General features: G+C 38.7%; 2 protein-coding genes across 11 annotated transcripts in view; one reads left to right on the plus strand and one right to left on the minus strand.

Annotated features, from left to right (window-relative positions):
• The window catches only part of LOC118385859 (uncharacterized), a 35,429-nt gene extending 18,295 nt beyond the window's left edge, over positions 1 to 17,134 (plus strand). The window contains exons 3-6 of the mRNA XM_035773019.2: positions 2,586 to 2,642; positions 3,695 to 3,787; positions 4,478 to 4,663; positions 13,935 to 17,134. Coding sequence (XP_035628912.1) covers positions 2,586 to 2,642; positions 3,695 to 3,787; positions 4,478 to 4,663; positions 13,935 to 14,063 — 465 coding nt within the window. The 3' untranslated portion in view covers positions 14,064 to 17,134. The remainder of the gene's footprint in view (positions 1 to 2,585; positions 2,643 to 3,694; positions 3,788 to 4,477; positions 4,664 to 13,934) is intronic.
• Positions 17,135 to 17,700: 566 nt separating this feature from the next.
• The window catches only part of LOC118385860 (obscurin-like protein 1), a 76,496-nt gene continuing 70,282 nt past the window's right edge, over positions 17,701 to 23,914 (minus strand). For all 10 annotated transcript variants that reach the window (XM_052521842.1, XM_052521844.1, XM_052521843.1 and 7 more), the window contains 3 exons: positions 21,408 to 21,674; positions 20,258 to 20,527; positions 17,701 to 18,981 (listed from right to left, as the gene is read on the minus strand). In XM_052521842.1, coding sequence (XP_052377802.1) covers positions 18,971 to 18,981; positions 20,258 to 20,527; positions 21,408 to 21,674 — 548 coding nt within the window. In that variant the 3' untranslated portion in view covers positions 17,701 to 18,970. The remainder of the gene's footprint in view (positions 18,982 to 20,257; positions 20,528 to 21,407; positions 21,675 to 23,914) is intronic.

The following is a 23,914-nucleotide window of genomic DNA, read 5'->3' on the forward strand; positions in this document are numbered from 1 at the left end:
GGGCTGTAGTGGAGAAGATTGAGAGTGTCCACCTCACGGACAAACTATCATTGTCCAAACACACCAAGACAGTTGTGAAGAGGGCCAGACAATGCCAATTCCCTCTCAGGAGACTGAAAATATTTAGCATGGGTCCTCAGATCCTCCAAAAGTTATACAGCTGCACCATCGAGAGCACTGGTTGTATCACCGACTGCTATGGCAACTGCTCAGCCTATGCCCGCAAGGCGGTACAGAAGGTAGTGTGTACGGCCCAGTACATCATGGGGCCAAGCTTCCTGCCATCCAGGACCTCTAAACCAGGCGGTATCAGAGGAAGGCCCTAAAAATTGCCTAAGACTCCAGCCACCCTAGTCATAGACAGTTGTCTCTGTTCTCTCCAGTACCACTCACGGCAAGTGGTACTGGAGTACTACGTCTACGAGAGGCTTTTTTTTTTTACAGCTCATCAAATGGCTACCCGTTCTATTTGTATTGGTATTCTTTTTTACACTGCTGCTATTCACTGTTTATTATCTATGCATAGACACTTTATATCTACCTACATGTCCATATTACCTCTATTACTTCAACTACTTCAACTGAACCTACGCACAATGACTTGGTATCGGTACCCCCTGGTTATAGCCTCGTTGTTGTTATTTTATTGTTGCTCATTTATTTTTTACTTTAGTAGTAAATATTTTTTTAGCTCTTATTTTTCTTAAAACTAGATTGTTGGTTGAGGGCTTTTCAGTAAGTATTTCACGGTAAGGTTGTATTCGGCACATGACAAATACAATTTTATTTTACTTGATCCATATTATACATCTAGCCATGGTGCCTTTACCAAGATTAGAAACTATTAGGAACAATTAGAAACCTCGTTACTCTCCCTAAGATGTTTGGAGTCGTTGATGCAGAGAGAGAAGAATAAGATCAGGGTTGAAGGATATTAGGGATAGAAGACCTACAAGTGGCGGACAAAGATGCGAACAAATGAGGGACATGAATAGGACTATTGAGCAGTGGTGGAAAACAGTACCCAAATGTCATACTTGAGAAAAAGTATAGATTTGTTATAGAAAATGACTCAAGTCACAGTGAAAGTCACCCAGTAAAATACTATTTGAGTAAAAGTCTAAAACTATTTGGTTTTAAATTAACTTATGTATCAAAAGTAAATGTAATTGCTAAAATACACTTAATTAAGTATCAAAAGTAAAATAATTAATCATTTAAAATTCCTTACATTAGGGAAATCAGACACAATTTTCTTGTTTTTTATTTATTTACGAATAGCCAGGGGCACACTCCAACACTCAGACATAATTTGCAAATTAAGCATTTGTGTTTAGTGAGTCCGCCAGATCAGACACAGTAGGGATGATCAGGGTTGTTTTCTTGATAAGTGTTTAAATTGGACCATTTCTGTCCTGCTAAGCAGTCAAAAGTACTTTTGGGTGTCAGGGTAAATATATGGAGTAAAATGTACATTATCTGCTTGAGGAATGTAGTGAAGTCGAAATAAACATTGTCAAAAATAGAAAATTAAGTACAGATACCCCCCAAAAACTACTTAATTAGTACTTTAAAGTGTTTTTAAATAAGTACTTTTCACCACTGCTATTGGGTGACTACTCATGCACTTTTGGGTGGGGCATTGTCATATTGTTGTCTTTCATCCATGTGATTCAGTTTTTTAGTCTACCTGTACCTTTATAATACACAATAGAGAGGGATATTTAACATTATTTTCAGATAGGCTTTAGGAAGACAAGTTGAACTAATTAACAAGATTAACAGCACAGCAAATGTGAATCAGCTTTCAGATAATGAATTGAAGGTTGTGTGTGTTATGGACTTTGTTGCATGGCTTCTTATCCACACAGGGCCAGTGTTTGTGTTCTAACCAAACAATAACACACCTGATTCAACTAATCATGTCTTGATTGAAGTCTGTGATTAGTTGATTTGTTGAGTCAGGTGTGGGTACTGGTTGGCAAGAGCAAAACCCTAAGTCCACATTGATCTGTGTGGAAACGATTGGACCCCCACTGTTATAAGTGCTACTTTCATGATGAATAGCAATGATCTGTTTATTTTAATACCTTTAGGGGAGATTAATATAATCCCATTATAAATAAGAAATGTCAGTTTGTACGTTTTGAACATTTGGACATTAATTAAAATGTATTATTTAAGAGATGGGCGTATTTGGAACACCCATGGGCTTAAAGGGTACACTCAGTACCCACTAAGCCCAGTCCAGACTTTTCACATATTTTATCTAATATTTTTTGTCTTATTAAAACATTTTGTAAGTAAAGTCATAACTTCACGAGAGATTAATCTTTCATTTTATATTCACTTTTCTTACAAAATTAGGGCAGTATATGTTAGAAATGTCTAAATTTAGATTTTGGTGGGCTTAATAGGTACACTTACCCTACCACATCTTAGACTTTCTTTCAATGAGAATGACAGATCTATAACTCACATTTCTGTGTACATTTGGTCAGGTCGCCCAAAAAGTGATATAATGCAGCTTTAAGTAAATGGGTTCCGTACTTGATTCTTACATCGTATGTTCTTGCTCTCAACAGCCATTGAACAACGCTGATTTCATCATTCCAGTGGAAATCGATGGAACAGTTCACCAGGTAAGCACAACTCTTTTGAGTTTAAATTCTTAGCCTTCTCTCCTTCAAAGCTCCACAATGGAATAAGCAGTAAAGTTGCCCTGACCTCAAATACAATTATATAATCTATTTTCTGTGTTATCCATGCTATCTCCTCAGTTTTGAAAGTGTGCCATTAGTGTGCCTTTAGTTCAAAGTGGTCTCTTTTCTTTTTACCTTTTTCCTACCACCGTTTACTCACCGGTGCTATAGTGCTAGTACACTAGCCTAGCAACCTGACAGAGCTTTGGCCTTCTCTGTGGACGGGTCTCAGCAGCCGGTGTCTATTTCTGTGGGCTGACGAAACAAGGAAGTACTGACTGGCTTCTCAGAAATCACCGGGCCCATCAATCTCAGTCCCTAGAACAGAATCTGTCCAGCCGATTGGAGATGACATTGGAGATTGCAGATACTGCTGCAGTTTTGCTTAGTTTAAAGGCAAATTTTGGCCAGAAGACAGAAGATAACACCTGTTTTATACCCCAGGCCTGGGTCTGTTTCAAGTAATCTAGGATAGGCTTGTTTAAGCAGGGAGAGCCTATTCGGGATGACTTGGTCCAGGAACAAGGCCGATAGCGTCATGCTCTTTCGAGGAATCGAGCAGAACTGGAATAAAAGTTATATATTGACAGGCATATCCTTCCATATACAGATAATAGGCTACACCTGATTGACTATTCCACGTGGAAATGTAGGGTCATCTGGCATTTATGAAGTCTGATATGCTGTCAGAGGTGTTAACCTCTCTTTCAGTCTCTTTTTAAACGTCTCATTTTTATGTCCCAACCCATTAATCTCAATATCATCTGGCACCCCATAACAGTAAACCTGGACAAGCAAGGCAAGGTGCAGCCAAAAGTCACAGATGAGAGGGCGTAGGCACAACTATTGCTCCAAAAATGATTTCAAATTATTCTAAAACTATTCAAAAAGTAGTTTAAAGCATTTAACGTCTTGAGCAAGGAAAAAATACAGTCAACGTTTTGTAAATAATCGGAAGTGTTTCTCCATGTCTTCTGTTTCTATTACTTCAGGTGTATGTGTTGAAGCGACCCCATATGGATGAGTATCTCAGAAGAATGGGGGAGTTGTTTGAGTGTGTTCTGTTCACTGCGAGTTTATCAAAGGTGAGATCATGTTCACTGAATGCTGATTGACATAACTACATTTTTATTTTTTTTAACCTTTATTTAACTAGGCAAGTCGGTTAAGAACAAATTCTTATTTTCAATGACAGCCTAGGAACAGTGGGTTAACTGCCTGTTCAGGGTCAGAACGACAGATTTGTACCTTGTCAGTTCGGGGGTTTGAACTTGCAACCTTCCGGTTACTAGTCCAACGCTCTAACCCTGCCGCCCCAAGGTGGTACTGGAGTACTACGTCTACGAGAGGCACATTAAAGGTTGAAAGGATCTAACTTTTAGTCAACTACGAGGCTTAAAGGGAAATTCGGGATTTAACAAGTTAAATGTTAGATGGTTCCTCATCATGAAAGTAGTCTATGGGCAAGGAGAAACTGTAATCCATGGTTCTGTTTTCTTTAAACAGCCACTACAAATGTAAGCTAACTTAAGTCCATGCTATCTAACAATCAATGGAAGTGATGGGGGGCATCTAAAATACTGAACGTTCCCTTTAAGAATGTGACACGTGTTTGACATGTTTTATTGACAATTCTTAGAGACTTAGCCCTGCCATTCTAACATCTTACTCATAGACACGGGACTTCATTTACATTTACATATGCATCACACACACAGAGCTTTCTGTGAACTACCACCAGTGACAATGTTGTGTGTTTTTTCCTTTTGTGCCAGTATGCCGATCCCGTCTCCGACCTGCTGGATAAATGGGGTGCCTTCCAACACCGTCTCTTCCGGGAGTCCTGCGTTTTCCACCAAGGAAACTATGTGAAAGACCTGAGTCGTCTGGGCAGGGACCTCAACAAGGTCATCATTGTGGACAACTCTCCAGCCTCCTACATCTTCCACTCGGATAATGCTGTATGTCATTCATACTTCTATCTACCAGTATACTATACTAAGCCCTCTATTCAATCAACTGCAGATAAATGCGAAACTGCACTGCAGGTTCACTCAGAAAATTGCCGTTGTATCAGCGGTGTTTAAGAGAAACTGACACTCTTAACTATTTTACAGAAATGAAACAGATAATCATAGTATTGTTCCAAAATATCAAATGTGTGGTTTATTCTTCAAATGTACTTTACAAGAGTTTTTACAAATTGTTTCTATTTGACTCAAAATTCTATAACATATAGTACAGCATGGTTGGCAGCATTATATGGATGCAGTCAATGCATGATTAATTTAGCGCTAAATCATACAAAACAAATGGTTGATTCAACATACAATTGTACGGCAACGAGCTGCAATAGGATTGTGAGTTTACTCAACAAAAACGTTGTTGAGCAAACTCGCAACAAAAAGTTTGCGTGAATTTGTGTGAATTGTGTTGAGCAAACTCGTAATACTATTGCAGCTGGATGTCTTACAATTGTATGTTGAATGAACATATATTTTCTTACAGTTGAAGTGGTCTAATAAATATATCTATCAGGTTGTAAATCACCATCATCAGCCATTCAGGTGATGCCCTGTTTGTTTAATTTGCTCAATATTTTTGGACAGAAATGGCAGTGATTGGGAATCTCAACACAATCAATTCAGCTAGTTAAAAAGTAAAATGATCACAAGTTTGTGGCTAATAGCTCATCTATTTACGTACTGTAGACCTACTTAATTAGCAAGCTAGATGGCTTGATACCAGAGTTGTGGACTCGAGTCATATGACTTAAACTCGAGCCTGACTCAAGTCACACGTTAGATGGCTTGAGACTTGACTTGATATAAAATAAAATAACTTGAGACTTGACTTGATATAAAATAAAATAACTTGAGACTTGACTTTGACTTGGAGCCTCAAGATTTGGGACCTGACTTTGACTTGAGACTAATGACTTGAAATTATCTGGCCAGGTTTTGCAACGTTTTGTCACCCAGTTGGTAGAGCATGGCATTTGCATTGCCAGGGTTGTGGGTTCGATTCCCACAGGGGACCAGTACAAAGACGTATAAAATGTATGCACTCACTGCTGTAAATCGCTATGGATTAGAGCTTCTATTAAATTACAAATGTAAATGTACATTTTGTGGCACAGAGGGAACATCTCAATTGCATACACCTCACATCCTTTCTCCTCTCAAGTTGCAACGTTTATTTCCCATTTGCACAGGATACAACAGGTGTAAAACAGTACAGTGAAATTCTTACCATAAGACCTCTTTCCCAACAATGCAGTGATAAAATAATAATAGAAACTAGATGGTATTGTACAATGGATTGGATTTGTTTAACCAATATTTTCGTGGTTGCGGTAAAAGTTTTAAAAGTTTCACTTTACTATTTAAAGCAAAGCATATTTAAGTATGTATGGTTTTGAAAAATGTTATAGTTGTGGAAGTGTCTGCATTAGTAATGGTTATAGTTATAGTAGACTGGTTATAGTTGGAAAAGTTAGAGTAGCCTGAACATATGAATGTTGGCTTTGGCTTGAACAGTTCAAGAGTTACTGTTCGTGAGTTACATTATGCTAATTCATGCACATTTATAGTTATTAGTTAATATGTTTGAAAGAATTTAAAGTTAAGATAGCAAAAACCTGTGAAAGGTTATTCATTTTTTCTAGCATGATGAGTTCAAGAGTTACAATTATTGTTGGTAGGTATTATATGCTAATGTATGCACATTTAAGTAGTTATAATTTATAGTGCAGACCAGAGTTAGTGTGTAACGGCATTCAGAGGTGGAAGAAGGATCGGACCAAAGCGCAGTGTGGTAAGTGTTCATAATGATTTATTCAAAATGACCTGAACACTGAAATACAAAACAATAAACGAATCAGTACCGTGTGGCCCAAACACTCACACGGAAACAAACACCCACAAACCAAAAGTGAAACCCAGGCTACCTAAGTATGATTCTCAATCAGAGACAACTAATGACACCTGCCTCTGATTGAGAACCATACTAGGCCGAACACAAAAACCAACATAGAAAAATAAACATAGACTGCACACCACAACTCACGCCCTGACCATACTAAAATAAAGAATAAAATAACAGAAGTATGGTCAGAAAGTGACATAGTGCGAACCAGCGCTAGCTAGCAACACCTAGGACCAGAGTTGGACCAGAGCTAGTGCATTCCAGAGTAGTAGTTGTGGTTCAGTAGTTTTGTGGTCTTACCTTACCTTTGTGTGGTTGTGGTCAGTTGTTCTCAGTAGTGGTTAGTAGTTGTGCTCAGTAGTTGTGTGGTTGTGGTTCAGTAGTTGTGGTAGGTGGTTGTGTTGTTTTGGCCATTAGTTGTGGTCAGTAGTTGTGTGGTTGTGGTCATTAGTTGTGTGGTCTGTTGTTGTTGTCAGTAATTATGTGGTTGTAGTCAGTAGTTGTGTGCTTGTGGTTAGAAGTGGTCGATCATTTTGGTAAGTACAGTACGTGTGTGGTTCAGTAGTTGTGGTAGGAGTTGTGGTCAGTAATGGTCAGAAGTTTTAGTAAGTAGTTGTGTGGTTCATTAGTTTTGGGCAATAGTTATGTTGTTGTGATCAGTAGTTTTGTGGTTGTGGTCAGTACTTGTGGTTTAGCAGTTGTGGTTGTGTTTAGTAGCTGTGGTCAGTAGTGGTCAACAGTTGTGGTCGGTAGTTTTGTGGTTGTGGTCAGTAATGGTCAGTAGTTTTGCTAAGTAGGTGTGTGGTTCAGTGGCTTTGTTTAGTAACTACAGTTGGATGTACTGACATTCTCTAAAATGACTTATAATTAATAATTATCTTGCAACAGCTCTATTTGACATTCCTGCAGTCAGCATGCCAATTGCAAGCACACTCAAAACTTGAGACATCTGTGGGTTACTTCACATTTTTTGTCTTCAGCACAAGGTGTACCTGTGTAATGATTATGCTGTTTAATCAGCTTCTTGGCAACGGACAAATGCTCTCTAACAGGGATGTAAAACAACATTTGAGAGAAATAAGCTTTTTGTGCATAGGGACATTTTTGGGGAGCTTTTACACTTCAGATCATGAAAAATGGGACCAACACTTTACATGTTGTTTATATTTTTGTTCACTATAGTTTAAAAAGTATAAAAGATACAGTATCAAAATGTGTGTACAAGCACACTATTCCAGATCAATATGCACATTTTAAAGTTTTAATTATGTTTCTAGCTTTTAATTATGTTTCTAAGAAACGACTAACTAAATAAGCTAAAGTAAAAAATAAAATAACAATAGAGTCGAGGTGGCCATTTGAATAATTGTTCAGCAGTCTTATGGCTTGGGGGTAGAAGCTGTTAAGGAGCCTTTTGGACCTTGACTTGGCGCTCCAGTACTGCTTGCCGTGCAGTAGCAGAGAGAACAGTCTATGACATAGGTGTTTGGAGTCTCTGACACCGCCTAGTATATAGGTTCTGGATGGCAGGAAGCGTGACCTCAGTGACGTACTGGGCCGTATGCACTACCCTCTTTAGAGCCTTATGGTCGGATGCCTAGCAGTTGCCATGCTAGGTGGTGATGCAACCGGTCAGGATGCTCTTGATGGGGCAGCTGTCAAACCTTTTGAGGATCTGGGGACCCATGCCAAATCTTTTGAGTCTCCTGAGGGGGGAAATGTGTTGTGGTGCCCTCTTCACGACTGTCTTGGTGTGTTTGGACCATGATAGTTTGTTGGTGATGTGAACACAAAGGAACTTGAAACCCTCGACCTGCTCCACTGCAGCCCCATCGATGTTAATGGGGGCCTGTTCAGCCCTCCTTTACCTGAAGTCCACGATCATCTCCTTTGTCTTGCTCACATTGAGGGAGAGGTTGTTGTCCTGGCACCACACTGCCAGGTCTCTGACCTTCCCCCTATAGGCTGTCTCATCGTTGTTTGTGATCAGGCCTACCACTGTTGTGTCGTCAGCAAACTTATTGATGGTGTTGGAGTCGTGCTTGGCCACACAGTTGCAGAGAGAGGTGTATAGTCCCAGGGACCTTAGCTTAGTGATGAGCTTTGTGGGCACTATGGTGTTGAACGCTGAGCTGTAGTCAATGAACAGCATTCCCACTTGGGTGTTGTTTTTGTCCAGGTGGGAAAGGACAGTGTGGTGTGCGATTGAGATTGCATTATCTGTGAATCTGTTGGGGCGGTATGCGAATTGGAGTGGGTCTGGGGTTTCCATGATGATGGTGTTGATGTGAGCTATGACCAGCCTTTCAAAGCATTTCATGTTTACCGATGTGAGTGCTGTGACAGTAGTCATTTAGGCAGGTAACCTTGGTGTTCTTGGGCACAGGGACAATGGTGGTCTGCTTGAAACATGTAGGCATTACAGACTCAGTCAGGGAGAGGTTGAACATGTCTTGGTAATCCGTCTGGCCCCATGACCTTGTGAACGTTGACCTGTTTTAAAGACACCTGCTCACATTGGCTACGGAGAGTGTGATCACGCAAGTCCTGCCACATCCGAAGAGCGTCAGAGTCAGTGTAGTAGGATAATAAAACATTTAATTAAAATAAAATCCACAAATGACGTGGGTTAGAATCACGAAAATCACGGAAATGCAAGTACTGTGTATACAGGTCAATGCCAGTACCTTATTAAATGTGCAGGGATACTGGAGTGGTTGAGAGGGGTTTCATACATAAAACATGACGGGTACTACAAATATATAAATACTTATGGTACTATACTATTGGTAATATATACATGTAAACAGGAGTAATAGTTACCAGTAGCAGGATAAATACATAAATACTAATGGCAAAATAATAAATCGAAAGTGGTGTAATGGAGTCACTCGATAGGCTGTGGGAGAGGGAGAGCAGTAGTTGTTAGCCATTTAACAGTCTTATCACTAGGTGATGGAAGCTGTTTAGGGGTGGGTGGGACTTCTGGCTTTCTCCTCCAATGGGTTTTGAGAAGGTGAGAGGACACGAGGAGTATGCAATTGAGATTCTCCCCACGCAGCATCGCCCCTTCAAAAAACGTATTGGCTAGCGAAACCAACACTCAACCCTCTGAATGGTCAATCAAACTGCCAATCAACACAGGTAGCTACTGAACAGATTGCTGATTTGCTGTACAGCTATACAGCTATACAATCGCGTGCAACACAAAGTCAAATTGTAGGGAGGGAGGAATTATGTGGCGATCAATCATTTTAACTGCTTACTTTGCAAGCTCCCCAGCAATAGGGCATCAAGCAACAATTGCCAGCATAGGCCTAATGGTATTTTGGTATGTCAAAATTGCTTGGAAGTAGTAAATGGAGTGTCTTCGTACATATTCAATCTTTCCCTGTCCCATTCTGTTATCCCCACTTGCTTCAAGAAGTTTAAAATGTATCCCACCATTTCTACCGATCTGCATGCCAGTTATGATTTTCATATGCACATTTTCATGAAACCGTTTAATTTCAATAATAATGTTTTAGTTTTTCAAAAGCATTGTCACCTGGTCAGTCATATAAATCTGAGTTAAATATTTAATATTTAATATTAAATATTCAAAGTTACATATTCAACTAATGCGAGGGCAATGCCAAAATATCTTAAATCTCTGTTTAAATTTGTTGTTGAAACTTTAACTTGACATTCACTGCCTTCTTGGTAAGCAACTCCAGCGTCGATTTGGCCTTGTCTTTTAGATTATTGTCCTACTGAAAGGATAAATCATCTCCCAGTGTCTGGTGGAAAGCAGACTGAACCGTGTTTTCCTCTAGGATTTTGCCTGTCCTTAGCTCCATTCTGTATTTTTTTTTATCCTGAAAAAACTCCCCTGTCCTTAACGATTACAAGCATATCCATAATTTGATGCAGCCAGCACTATTCTTTTGCCCCCCCACACTAAACGCGATCACGTCACGCAGGTTAAAATATCAAAACAAACTCTGAACCAAATGACATTAATTTGGGGACAGGTCGAAAATCATTAAACATGTATAGCAATTTAGCTAGTTAACTTGCACTTGTTAGCTAATGTTAATTTGTCCGATTTAGCTAGCTTGCTGTTGCTAGCTAATTTGTCCTGGGATAAAAACATTGAGTTGTTATTTTACCTGAAATGCACATCGACCTCTACTCTGACAATTAATCCACACATAAAACGGCCAACCGGCTCGTTTCTAGTCATCTCTTCTCCTTCCAGGCTTTTTCATCATTTAACTTATATGGTGATCCATCTAAACTTTCATTGTATTACCACGACTACCGGCAAAACAGTTTGTCTTTCAATCACCCACATGGGTATAACCAATGAGGAGATGGCACGTGGGTACCTGCTTCTATAAACCAATGAGGGGATGGGAGAGGCCGGACTTGCAGCGCGATCTGCGTCAGAAATAGGAACGAGTTCTATTTTAGCCCTTGGCATCACAGACGCTCGTTGATACGCTCGCGCACATAACGTATCCGGTCTGGTCAGCATGTAACTCTTTGTATTCAGGACAAATAGTTAATTGCTTTGACACATTTTTTGCAGTATTTCTTTAGTGCCTTGTTGCAAACAGGAGACATGTTTTGGAATATTTTTATTCTGTACAGGCTTCCTTCTTTTCACTCTGGCAATTATGTTAGTATTGTGTAGTAATTACAATATTGCTGACCAATCCTCAGTTTTCTCCTATCACAGCCATTAAACTCTGTAACTGTCTCATGGTGAAATCCCTGAGCGGTTTCCTTCCTCTCTGGCAACTGAGTTAGGTAGGACGCCTGTATCTTTGTGGTGACTGGGTGTATTGATACACCATCCAAGGTGTAATTTATAACTTCACCATTTTAAAAGGGATATTCAATGTCTGCTTTTAACATTTTTACAAGGGGTTGGAACCAAAATTATTTTCAATTGTTTCGTTTCGTTCTGAACAGAAACATTATTATTTTTTCCTTCCGTTCCACTCTTCCAACCAGTAAAATAAACTTCTGAACCTCAACATTAAATTACTTCACCAATCAGCAGGTAAGCGATTTAATCTGTATAGGAAAGTCATTATGAGCAAATATTTATGTTGCCGTAACAGCATGGTTGAATCATAATGAAAGACAAACACACTATCAATCACAGTGTAGGTCGTATTTTTTCACACAGAGTGAGTCCATGCAACTTATGTGACTTGTTAAAGCAGTTTTACTTCTGAACTTACTTAGGCTTGCCATAACAAATGGGTTGAACACTTATTGACTGTAGACATTTTAGCTTTATAGTTTTTATTCATTTGTAAAAAAATAAATATGAAAAACATAATTCCACTTTGTCATTATGGGGTGTTGTGTGTAGGCCAGTGACAAACAATCTAAATGTAATAATATATTTTAATTTCATACACAACTAAATATGTAAAAATTCAAGGGGTGTGAGTACTTTCTGAAGGCACTGTATTGTCTTAAAGAAGCTAATTATCCTTGATTCCTTTATGGCTAAGTGATGCTTTCTGGGGAAGTATTTTGAATGAATTTCTGTATTACTTTAGAGACAGGAGTAATTATATAATTTCGGCAAATTTATTTCAATTTAGTTCCCTAGCCTATTGGACCCACCGCTATGTCATTTCTCTCCTGTTCTATTGGTTCATACTTTCTTTCATTGTCCAAAAGCCAAAGGCACAATCCTAGTCATATTAGCAACCCGTCCTCGTTGTAGCATCTTTAGATTCCCCCTTTTTATAAGTTTCTAATAGAGATTTTCATCAGTCACATATGGTACCACTCTCATCAGGTGTGCTGTTTCTGGTTTCCCTGCTTTATTACAGGAATTGTATGTTCTGTTAAAATGAATTATCATAACTAAATGCAGTGGCGATCAGTGTCATTTAAGATGATGGAGGACAACATTTTTATGAGCATGGCCTTATTTCTATTACAGCATATTGGATGACTCTGATTCATATTCCATTCACCCAGTTCAATGAGAGAGGTTCAGGCTACTCTAATTTCCCTATACCCACCATGAGATTGCTACAACCTAGCCTATGAATGAAAGTTTACAACATAGGTTTTTTAGTTTAGTTTATTTTATTTCTACAGGGACAGTGCACATTAATCAACGTTTCAGTAAAAGTGCCGGTTTTAGCCAGCCGGCTAATTTTCAACCGCAGTCCCTGGGCAGGTTATTAAAAACATTACAATATAGACAATAGCACCATAGACATAGCAACATAGCAACATAGGACAAGCAAGACATAGCATACAGACAGAGCAACATAGGACAAGCAAGACGTAGCATACAGACAGAGCAACATAGAACAAAAAGCAGCAAGACAGTGTGCACACAGGTTGAAAGACAAAATTGAGGTGACAGACAGTGACATTCAATATTGTCTTGCACACTCTTGCGTGTTTCTATAGGACAAATTCATGAATGTTTATCCCCGTTTTGTTCTGTTTGCTTCCATTTAAGAAATGTTTTTCAACAGAATCGGCGTAATGATTACACCATTGATCACGCGTAAACACAGTTTCATAGCAGCCACGTTATATTCCTTCTTGCATCTATGCGCTCTCCTCCTCTCATCTCTTCCCTTCGCTTGTTGACTTCAATGCACAACATATTAGCTGTACGTGGCCAGGCGAAAAAACCATTCCAAGGCAAACCGCTACACACAGCCGACATTGTTGTCACCATATTAGCTAAAGTAACGTCATTGTCAGCATAGCTAATATAAGAAATTTGTTCGTAAACCTGCTATAATCATGCAGAATTGAAAGCATTCGTCAACTATCACTTTGACTCATTGTGTTTGGTTTAGACAGATTTGTTTCTGTATATTTTTTTCAGAACAGCATGTGTGATATAACTAATATATACTAATATATCTTGTCTCTGCACCAAAATAATGTCTGTGGCTTCCATAGTTATGTCATTTTGGTGCTTATATAGGTAAAGAATTTGCTCCAATGGAGAAATGTGAGATGGGTGTAAATGTACCGAACAGCATGCACCCTCTCGACCCATACTTTCTGGTGGGGATGTAGTGCTTTCGTGGATCGTCTAACGTCAATAAAAATGTATTTTCAATATATGACCTGTTCATAATAATGTGGATTTTTACATTCTTATGAATAGGTCAACTGTTCAATTTATGATTTAGTTCCATATCCGCATATACCATTACTAAATGTAAATAAAGGGTATTCGATATAACTAAATCACTGGTTCACATAGATTTGTGTCTTAAACCTGACTTTGTTTATGACTTCACCTCTTCACACACACAGGTCCCTGTAGTATCCTGGTTTGACGACATGGCTGACACAGAGCTACTAGATCTCATCCCGTTCTTCGAGAGACTAAGCAAAGTGGACGATGTCTACGATATGCTCAAGCAGCAGAGGACTGCAAGCTAGTGTGTAATCAAACACCGGCTGCAACTTTTCACCACGGGGGCCATGGAGGTGGCTGGTGGTTAACAAGCTTCAAGTTTCTTCCCACTAGAAGGACCAGCTCGTGTCTCTCGGTCGTTGTCACCCAGCGAATTCCATTCACACACAACGTCATGGAGGCCACTCAGTTTGGCACAGAGACAGAACTGTGAGGAACTACTTCATGACAAACATCAAAAAGAGTGTTTACAAGTCATTTTTTCAAATTTGATGCAGTAATCCCCTCATGGTTACAACTTTTCCTCCTGAAGAGAAGGTTGAACAAAGCCCTTTTTCGTGGGACGGTGATCATTTAAGCAGGCAATAAAGTAATTTTGCAAAGCAATTGGTGAATACGATATGAAATACTGAGGGTGTTTATCTTGAGATCAAGATAACTCAACCCAATCGTTTAAAGACTGTTTCTAAAAATGTCCTAATGTACCGCAAGTATATTATTTTTGAATTGAACCATTTTTCCTTACCCGAACGTTACTGTATATCGAGTGTTTTCAACCTTCAATACTATTTTAGTAAATTATTCACTACAACATGCACACTTGTGATTGTGTCAAGGATGTACGATTATCAACAAGGATGCACTATGTAGCAACACAGCAAATCATCGTATTTTGAACATTGGAAAAGCTGTCACATGCACGTGTATGTATGTGTTTGTATTTTTATTCCATGTCAGGTGATTTAAAATCAGATTTGAAAAAGATACAGCAATAATGTTCACCTTAGTGAAATAGTCAGCATTTGATATTAACTGTAACAGCAATTCATTATATCTAGTTATGCGCTTTTCATCATTAATCAAGTTGAATAAAAACTGGAATGACATCAGATGTGACATATGATGTGACACATTATGATGACATATTTAGCCATTATATCAGTGAAGTGTTTATGCCCGTTTGAAACACACACAGAATGCCTTATTCATTATTTGCCAATCATTCACTTAAAGTAACTGCCCAGAGAATTTCACTTTTAAAAGTTAATATTCTGTTAACTCATATTCAAATTAATGCTCTTGGCTTGTCTTATACTCGTATTTGTGGCCAAAGCATAAATTGGAGAAAAGAAAAAGACCCACCTCAAATGTATGTCTCAAACAGACCGTTTAAATAATGCTTGCGATTTCCTCATAGAACATAATATAATCTCCCCGAGGAGGGTGAGCAGAGCAAACAGCGGTCTTGAGGAGGATGAGCTGGCCAGTCAGCGGTCTACTTGGATTAATATTTTGAATGACGATATACGCCCACACCATTCTGTTGGTGGGGTACGCCCATACCATTCCAACACAGAAACGCTGCTTTTTAACATACTGAATTAAAACATTTTTGGAAGGAATACTATTTCACTTATATTGAAAGTAATTATAGGTCATATTTAATAGAAATCTGGAAACACTGGGCAGTTACTTTAAATGAGTACTGTACATTATCAAGCGAGGCTCGAATTGCCTTGGTCTTCACTAGTTACCACAGCCACAAAGTCATTAACCCAACTATTTCTAAAATGTATAATGTTTTTAATCCTAACCCTAAACCAAACCCCAACCAAATTGCTAACCAAAAGCCTAACCCTAACTTTAAATGACCAAAAAAGCTATTGTTAGTTTTCATAGATTTGTACGATATAGCCTATTTTTACTTTGTGACTGTTGTGACTAGTGAAAATAATTGTTTTTCCTCATCAATCTACACACAATACCCCACAATGACAAAGTGAAAACTGTTTTGTTTGTCATTTTTGCAAATGTATTAAGAATAAAAAACAGATACCTTATTTACATAAGTATTCAGACCCTTTGCTATGAGACTCAAAATTAAGCTATTTCCTATTTCCATTAATCACTCTTGAGATGTTTCTACAACTTGATTGGAGTACAGCTGTGGTAAATTGAATTGATTTAACATGATTTGGAAAGGCACACACCTGTCGTCTATATAAGGACCCACAGTTGACGGTGCATGTTAAAGCAAAAACCAATCCATGAGGTCGAAGGAATTGTCCGTAGAGCTCCAAGACAGATCTGGGGAAGGAGGAAACCTGGCACCATCCCTACGGTAAAGCATGGTGGTGTCAGCATCATGCTGTTGGGATGTTTTTCAGCGGCAGGGACTGGGAGACTAGTCAGGATCGAGGGAAAGATGAACAGAGCAAAATACAGAGATCCTTGATGAAAACCTGCTCCAGAGCGCACAAGACCTCAGACTGGGGCGAAGGTTCACCTTCCAACAGGACAAAGACCCTAGGCACAAAGCCAAGACAACGAAGGGGTGGCTTCAGGACAAGTCTCTGAATGTCCTTGAGTTACCCAGCCAGAGCCCGCACTTGAACCCAATCGAACATCTCTGGACTGACCAGAAAATAGTTGTGCAGCAATGCTCTCCATCAACCCTGACAGAACTTGAGAGGATCTGCAGAGAAGAATGGGAGAAACTCCCCAAATACAGGTGTACCAAGTTTGTAGCGTCATACCCAAGAAGACTCAAGGCTGTAATTGCTGCCAAAGCTGCTTCAACAAAGTACTGAGTAAAGAGTCTGAATACTAATGTGAATTTGATATTTCAGTTTTTTTTTTTTTTTATAAATGTGCTAATATTTCTAAAAACCTGATTTTGCTTTGTCATAATGGGGTATTTGTGTGTAGATTGATGAGGCTAAAAAAACAATTTAAATAGATTTTTAGAAGGCTGTAACATAACAAAATGTGGAAAAAGTCAAGGGGTCTGAATACTTTCCGAATGCGCTGTATATTATCAGCTCCATTCATTGTATTTCTATCTGCAACATTCATAATTCCACATCCCAGAATACACATCCCTGTATACGGATAGGCAATGGCATACCTGTGTGACCGGAGAGTGGAGAGTAGTCCAATGACCACATGCCTTGTAGTTGGACAGAATGACCATAGACTGATGGGTCTTTTAGCCCTAATATCTGATGGTTAGAACTACAAGTGCCAATGTGGATGTGGTGAGAAGATTTGGACAGCTTTCAGTATTTAACCAGTTGTTTTGATAGTTTGTTTTACTTATGTTAAAGATGTCATGTTTTATATTGTAGATTAACTGATATGGGCAAAATAATATGTGCTAACTTGGAATAATTGTAGTACGCTGGCCAGGTGGGGAAATGGTTTGTAATCCATATGCTGGAGATGTATGTGTGACATTTGGTTTTTAACAAGTACTTGTACTTGACCTTTTTGATATGTGATATCATATTGCAAGTCTAATGTAGTAGTCATTCAACCTGTACAGTCAGTTGAGTGGGGAGCCTTTTCATAGCTCCTTGTATTACATGCCTTGTAAAGATCCTAATTTACTTTATGACACTTCCTGCCGTGCTTGCTTACACGTGACTACTTGTCTGTGCATGCGAGTCTGCGTTACCTTAAAAGTAAAATGCAGCATTCATTTGACAAGATAGACATCTTTCGATTACAAAAAAATCTTTCAATTACTATAATAATTAGCTGTTTTGTTTCACTGCATGCAACAAGTATTGACATCCGAGTAAAGAAACTTGAGCTAAATCAAGTGTTTGAATGAGTAAGAGCTGCTCATCAATTTTAAGAATAGAAAGAAGTAGAAAACGATTTGTACTTTACCATAATAAAGCATGATTTATTGAAAGAGGTAATATCCCATTACAATTATTCCTGCATACACTAATGGAGCTTATCAATACATTGTGGGGGGTGTTGGAAACAAATTAAATTGAAAAGAAAAAAGAATATGGAACTGACTTCACTTCATATGAAAACCATATTCATTAATTATTCAATACAATATATGTTATTCAGGTAACTCTGCATTTAAACTTGAATATAATCTAATAAAATGATCAATATTAACTACCTTTCTAAATTAACCAATTTTGGCCCAATGTATTTATATTACAAGCCAATACTACTTGACAGAACCCATTCTTCATAGTAGCTTGAATTTCTGCCTCCACAAAACAACTTCAAAATGTAAAAAACGATGTCTATACAGTGGACACGTGATGAAAAATACAAATGAAATTATGCAATTATAAGTAATGATGATAAAGAAATTTGAGAGCGAGAACGGCGCTGTTCCTCAAACAGCTTGACTGACTGACTAAATGGACACTTAAAGTAAATAGAACTAATGGAACCTTTTAAGAACCTTTTTAAACTTAGGACTGAATCCTAACTTGAGAAAAATGTGTATCTCAAAGTTCCAGGTAAATGCATTGATGTCAAAGGGAGATTTATGTGAAAAAGTTGGTAGCTCGTTAGGATTTGTCACTTCTAAACAACTTTCAGTTTCTCAATACTTGCTATAAGTAACAATTATGGCCCAAATTCTGACATAGGATGCCAGTGCACAACTCAGACATTTGCATAAAGCATGCATTCATATCTATGTGAGATTTGCAAGCAAATGCCACTCAAACATGGATCTCAAGTTAGGATTCGGTCCCACGCCTGTAATCAATTGCATTCTCCAACTGTATTTTACGATTGACTTCAGAACACATTTTTATATTACATAAAATGTTTATATTACATGTCATTTTATGGATGAATTACTTGCTCGTATTCAGAGAGACAATTTAGTCAACTCTGGTTGATATTTACCAAGAGCCTCTTTAGAGGACATTGTTTCAAGTGAATAGGGGTATCTGCATTGGGAAATAATTATACAAAATATTTCAATAACTTATTGTTAATTTTGACAAAATATTCACCCCCTTTTTAAAGACAGGAATATATCTTACAATTCTATTCCATACATTCCAATTTCACATGACAAATATGAACACAAATAAATTGGTGAATAAAATATCGATCCATCTCATTCTGATGTTGACACTGCATCACGACGATACTGCGTCTGTCAAGGATCACCTGTTGAAGAGAAAAAATACACAAATACTCAGAACTGTCAATCCTATATGTACAGTATGTTCTATTCAAGCGAAATGGTAAACAGGTTTCCCCAATAAGACAAGAATGTGCATTTGTTATGCTAATTCACACAAATGTCTATAGTTATAGTTGATACAAGTTTTTTAAGGGATTTGAAGTTAAGATACCCTGAACACGTGCACGTTTGTCTTTAGCTTAAACGGTTCAAGAGTTATCCCCCCTGTGTAACGATCATGATGTTTAATTCATTTCTTGATAATCCACACCTGTCATGTGGATGAATTACCTTGGCAAAAACAAATAGCTAACTAACAGGGATGTAAACAAATTTGTGCATTTTAGAGAAATAAGCATGTTGTGCCTATGTAACATTTCTGGGATCTTTTACTTCAGCTCATGAAACATTTATATTTTGTTCACTATGAATATTGTTTAAGTTCAGAAAGTATATAAATGCTATCCAAAATATTTTCTCAAGTAATCTTAATTGGGTCTGTTTGGGGTGATATCTTAACTCAAAATAGCAGAATAAACATAATTATAATACAACTATGAGAGAAATCTAGAGTTGTGCATAGTTTTGAAAGCACACCTTATCTCTTTGGCATGACAATTGTTTTTGTTTTATTTTATCCTGAAATACAATAATAACACAATGGTTTTGATTGAATAGGGACAAACAGCTGCATAAATACTACAATGCAGGTTCAATTGAATTGGGGACATCCAGTAATCCTCAAGTAGCCACCATGAGCCAAATCCTAATATAAGAGCCGAGCTTCGGTCTCCTGAAAAACAACAATCCAAAATATAGTATAAATGTTGCAACTGCATAAATACTACAGTAAAGGACGCTATAAGTAGCCTGTAATCTTAAGTCGCGCATAATGGCTCAAGTGATACAGTAGGAGAAATTAGCTTGAATTAAAATATTTATATTTTAGGTATAAAGGGGGTCTGTATGTACAATCGGTTACACTTACGCCAAACTGACCACATTTAATGTGATGAAGGAACATAATACTTATTCAATTTTAGATCATGTTATAAAATTAAAAGTATTTTATTACTGTCAGCCTGTAAATATAGCCTTAGACGTCTACCGGGAAATACATTCCGTCTTGTCTGACCTAGATGTCAATGCCAATGGAGAACTGCACATAAACACCAAACATAGCTTACAGTATGTCACACTTCTCTCGCCATGTGCCGCTGTTATGCCAAATCACATGTAAAAGTTAAAGGGTTTGCCTACTCTTGACGTGGAGCTCGGCGCTGCTCTTGGCTTTTCCCGACGTGAACTCCACCAAGCCGTTCATGTCAACAGAGGTCTGTCGGAGGGTGAGGCGGTGGACCATGCCCATCTTCTCTAGGCTGACTTTGGGCCCCTGCTGCAGGGCCTCCCCCTTCAGGCTCCACACGGGGGCTTTGAGGACGGGGACCGAGACCTCACACTCGAAGCAGGCCTCATCCGGGGCAACCACCTCCACGCTCTTCAGTTCCCTCACCATCAGGAGAGACTGGGCTGTGTTGACCAGAGAAAGATAAATACATTGAGGGAACACTTAAAATTACACTCAACAAAGATGGCATCATAATCCATTACAAAACAACATAAGACCACATTGTCACCAAAATTCATATGTACAACTACTGCCAGTGTTTCACAATTTGCACCTTCCCCTTCCCCAATAATGGCTGTTTTGAAGTCTGTTGTCCATGTTGTGTGAGTTTACCCCGTTGTGTTTGAGGATGTCACCTTGCTAAGTATACCGTTAAATATGATTATACAATACACTCCATTCATTATATGATTAATTAAATGAGAATCAAATTACTCACCTGTACAAGTTAATTGCAGATAAGGGGCATGGAACAATGCTTGAATTGAATTTATAGCACTTTACTTTCATACCTGAGTAACACAACGTACACTAGGAACAACATGTTGATACAATGTTGTTACATAGTACTTTAGTAACTGCATTATAATTGCACAGAACTAGAGTTGACCTATAATCCTATCAAATACTGAACTGAGAGAGTGGCAATGTGTAATGAATAGGAATGTCTTACTGCCACGTTCCCAGTAGATGGAGCTGATATTCAGGATACCGATCGTTCTACACTCCTGGTAGAAGTTGCCCTTAGACAGATCTAAGATCAGCCTACTCTCCCCAAATCCTAACAATTAGGGGGATGCAAAACTTAACTTATATTACTGATCTCACTGTATTACTGAATACAATTTCTATTCATTTGAATTTGAGACAAATACTGTGGCTGTATCAACACAATAAATGGAGTGGGACGTGGCCTCATTTTGACCAAAGGCAAATGTTCATGTCAAACATCTGACAAACTTTGATTGTGGGGTGAACTGACACTTTAATAGATTATCTTACCTTCTACAGTCAGTTTTGCAGAGCATGTGTGCTCTCCAACCTGCACACTGTAAGTTCCCTCATCGTCCAGTGCCACCTGTTGAATGACCAGCTTGCGATAGCAGCCCTCACTGCAGATCTCAAAGCGCTCTGAGGGCAGGATGACATTGCTGCCTTTGTACCAGCGGATACTGCACCGAGGGTTGGATACTGAGCAGTCCATGATCGCACGACTCCTCTCAAGAGCTACCTTGTCCTGGAGAGGGTTCGTTATGTTCAATGGAAGCTCTGCAAGGATAAAATACAAATTTGCTTCATTTCTGAATGTGTCGCAAGGTTTGTTCTGAGACCTGACAATAATTGATTTGGACAGGTGGCAGGCACCAATATCAATAATTCTATATTTACCTACAGTACCAGTCAAAAGTTTGGACACACCTACTCATTCAAGGGATTTTCTTTATTTTTACTATTTTCAACATTGCAGAATAATTGTAAAAAAACACATGTATTAACAAAAGATTCAAAATATATTTTCTATTTGAGATTCTTTGAAGTAGCCCCCCTTTGCCTTGATGACAGCTTTGCACACTCTTGGCATTCTCTCAACCAGCTTCACCTGTAATGCTTTTCCAACAGTCTTGAAGGAGTTCCTGCATATGCTGAGGACTTGTTGGCTGCTTTTCCTTCACTGTGGTCCAACTCACCCCAAACAATCTCAATTGGGTTGAGGTTGGGTGATTGGAGGCCAGGTCATCGGATGCAGCATTCCATCGCTCTCCTTCTTGGTCAAATAGGCCTTACACAGCCTGGAGGTGTGTTGGGTCGTTGTCCAGTTGCAAACAAATGATAGTCCCACTAAGCGCAAACCAGGTGGGATGGTGTATCGCTGCAGAATGCTGTGGTAGCCATGCTGGTTAAGTGTGCCTTGATAAATAAATCACAGACAGTGTCACCAGCACAGACCCCCCACACCACCACACCTCCTCCATGCTTCACGGTGGGAACCACACATTCGGAGATCATCTGTTCACCTACACAGCGGTTGGAACCAAAAGTCTCAGACCAATGGACAGATTTCCACCAGTCTAATGTCCATTGCTTGTGTTTCTTGGCCCAAGCAAGTCCTCTTCTTATTGGTGTCTTTTAGTAGTGGTTTCTTTGCAGCAATTCGACCATGAAGGCCTGATTTACGCAGTCTCCTCTGAACAGTTGATGTTGAGATGTGTCTGTTACTTGAACTCTGTGAAGTATTTATTTAGGTGCAATTTCTGAGGCTGCTAACTTTAATGAACTTATCCTCTGCAGCAGAGGTAACTCTGGATCTTCCTGTCCTGTGGCGGTCCTCATGGGAGCCATCATCACGCTTGATGGTTTTTGCGACTTGAAGAAACTTCCAAAGTTTTTGAAATGTTCCAGATTGACTGACCTTCATGTCTTATAGTAATGATGGACTGTCATTTCTCTTATGTTTATTGGAGCTCTTCTTGTCATAATATGGACTTGGTCTTTTACCAAATAGGGATATCTTCGTTATACCACCCCTACCTGGTCACAACACAACTGATTAGCTCAAACGCATCAAGAAGGAAAGAAATTCCACAAATACATTTTTAACAAGCTACACCTGTTAATAAAAAATGCATTCCTTGTGACTACCTCATGAGAAAATGCCAAGAGTGTGTAAAGCTGTCATTAAGGCAAAAGGGGGCTACTTTGAAGAATCTCAAATATAAATATATCATGATTTGTTTAACACTTCTTTGGTTACTGCATGATTCCATATGTGTTATTTCATAGTTTTGATGTCTTCACTGTTATTCTACAATGTAGAAAATAGTAAATATATATTTTTTAAACTTGAATGAGTAGGTGTGTCCAAACTTTTGACTGGTACAGTAGGTCTATCCTATTGGGAACAAAGCATCTGATATTGACATAGATTTTCTATATCCGCCCCCATATGCCATTTTCCCCCAAAATATGATTTTGTTACTACAATAATATATATATATATATATATATATATACGCAGTGCATTCGGAAAGTATTCAGACCCCTTCCCTTTTTCCACATTTTGTTACCTCTGCACTATTATTCTAGTGTGCCAAACTTTTGACTGGTACAATTAAGCAATAAGGCCTGAGAGGGTGTGGTATATGGGCAATATACCACGGCTAAGGGCTGTTCTTATGTACAACGCAACGCAGAGTGCCTAGATACAGCCCTTAGCCATGGTATATTGTCCATAAACCACAAAGCCCAGAGGTGCCTTACTGCTATTATAAAATGGTTACCAACCTAATTAGAGCAGTAAAAATAAATGTTTTGTCATACCCGCGGAATACGGTCTGATATATCACGGCTGTCGGCCAATCGGCAATCAGGACTCGAACCATCCAGCTTATAATACATATATATAATATGCCATTTAGCAGACAATTTTATCCAAAGCAACTTAGTTGTGAGTGCATACATTTGACGTACAGTTGTCCACAGGAATCAAACCCACTATCCTGGCATTGCAA

The sequence above is a fragment of the Oncorhynchus keta genome, chromosome 7 (genome assembly GCF_023373465.1).
Source record: "Oncorhynchus keta strain PuntledgeMale-10-30-2019 chromosome 7, Oket_V2, whole genome shotgun sequence".
Taxonomy (NCBI): domain Eukaryota; kingdom Metazoa; phylum Chordata; class Actinopteri; order Salmoniformes; family Salmonidae; genus Oncorhynchus; species Oncorhynchus keta.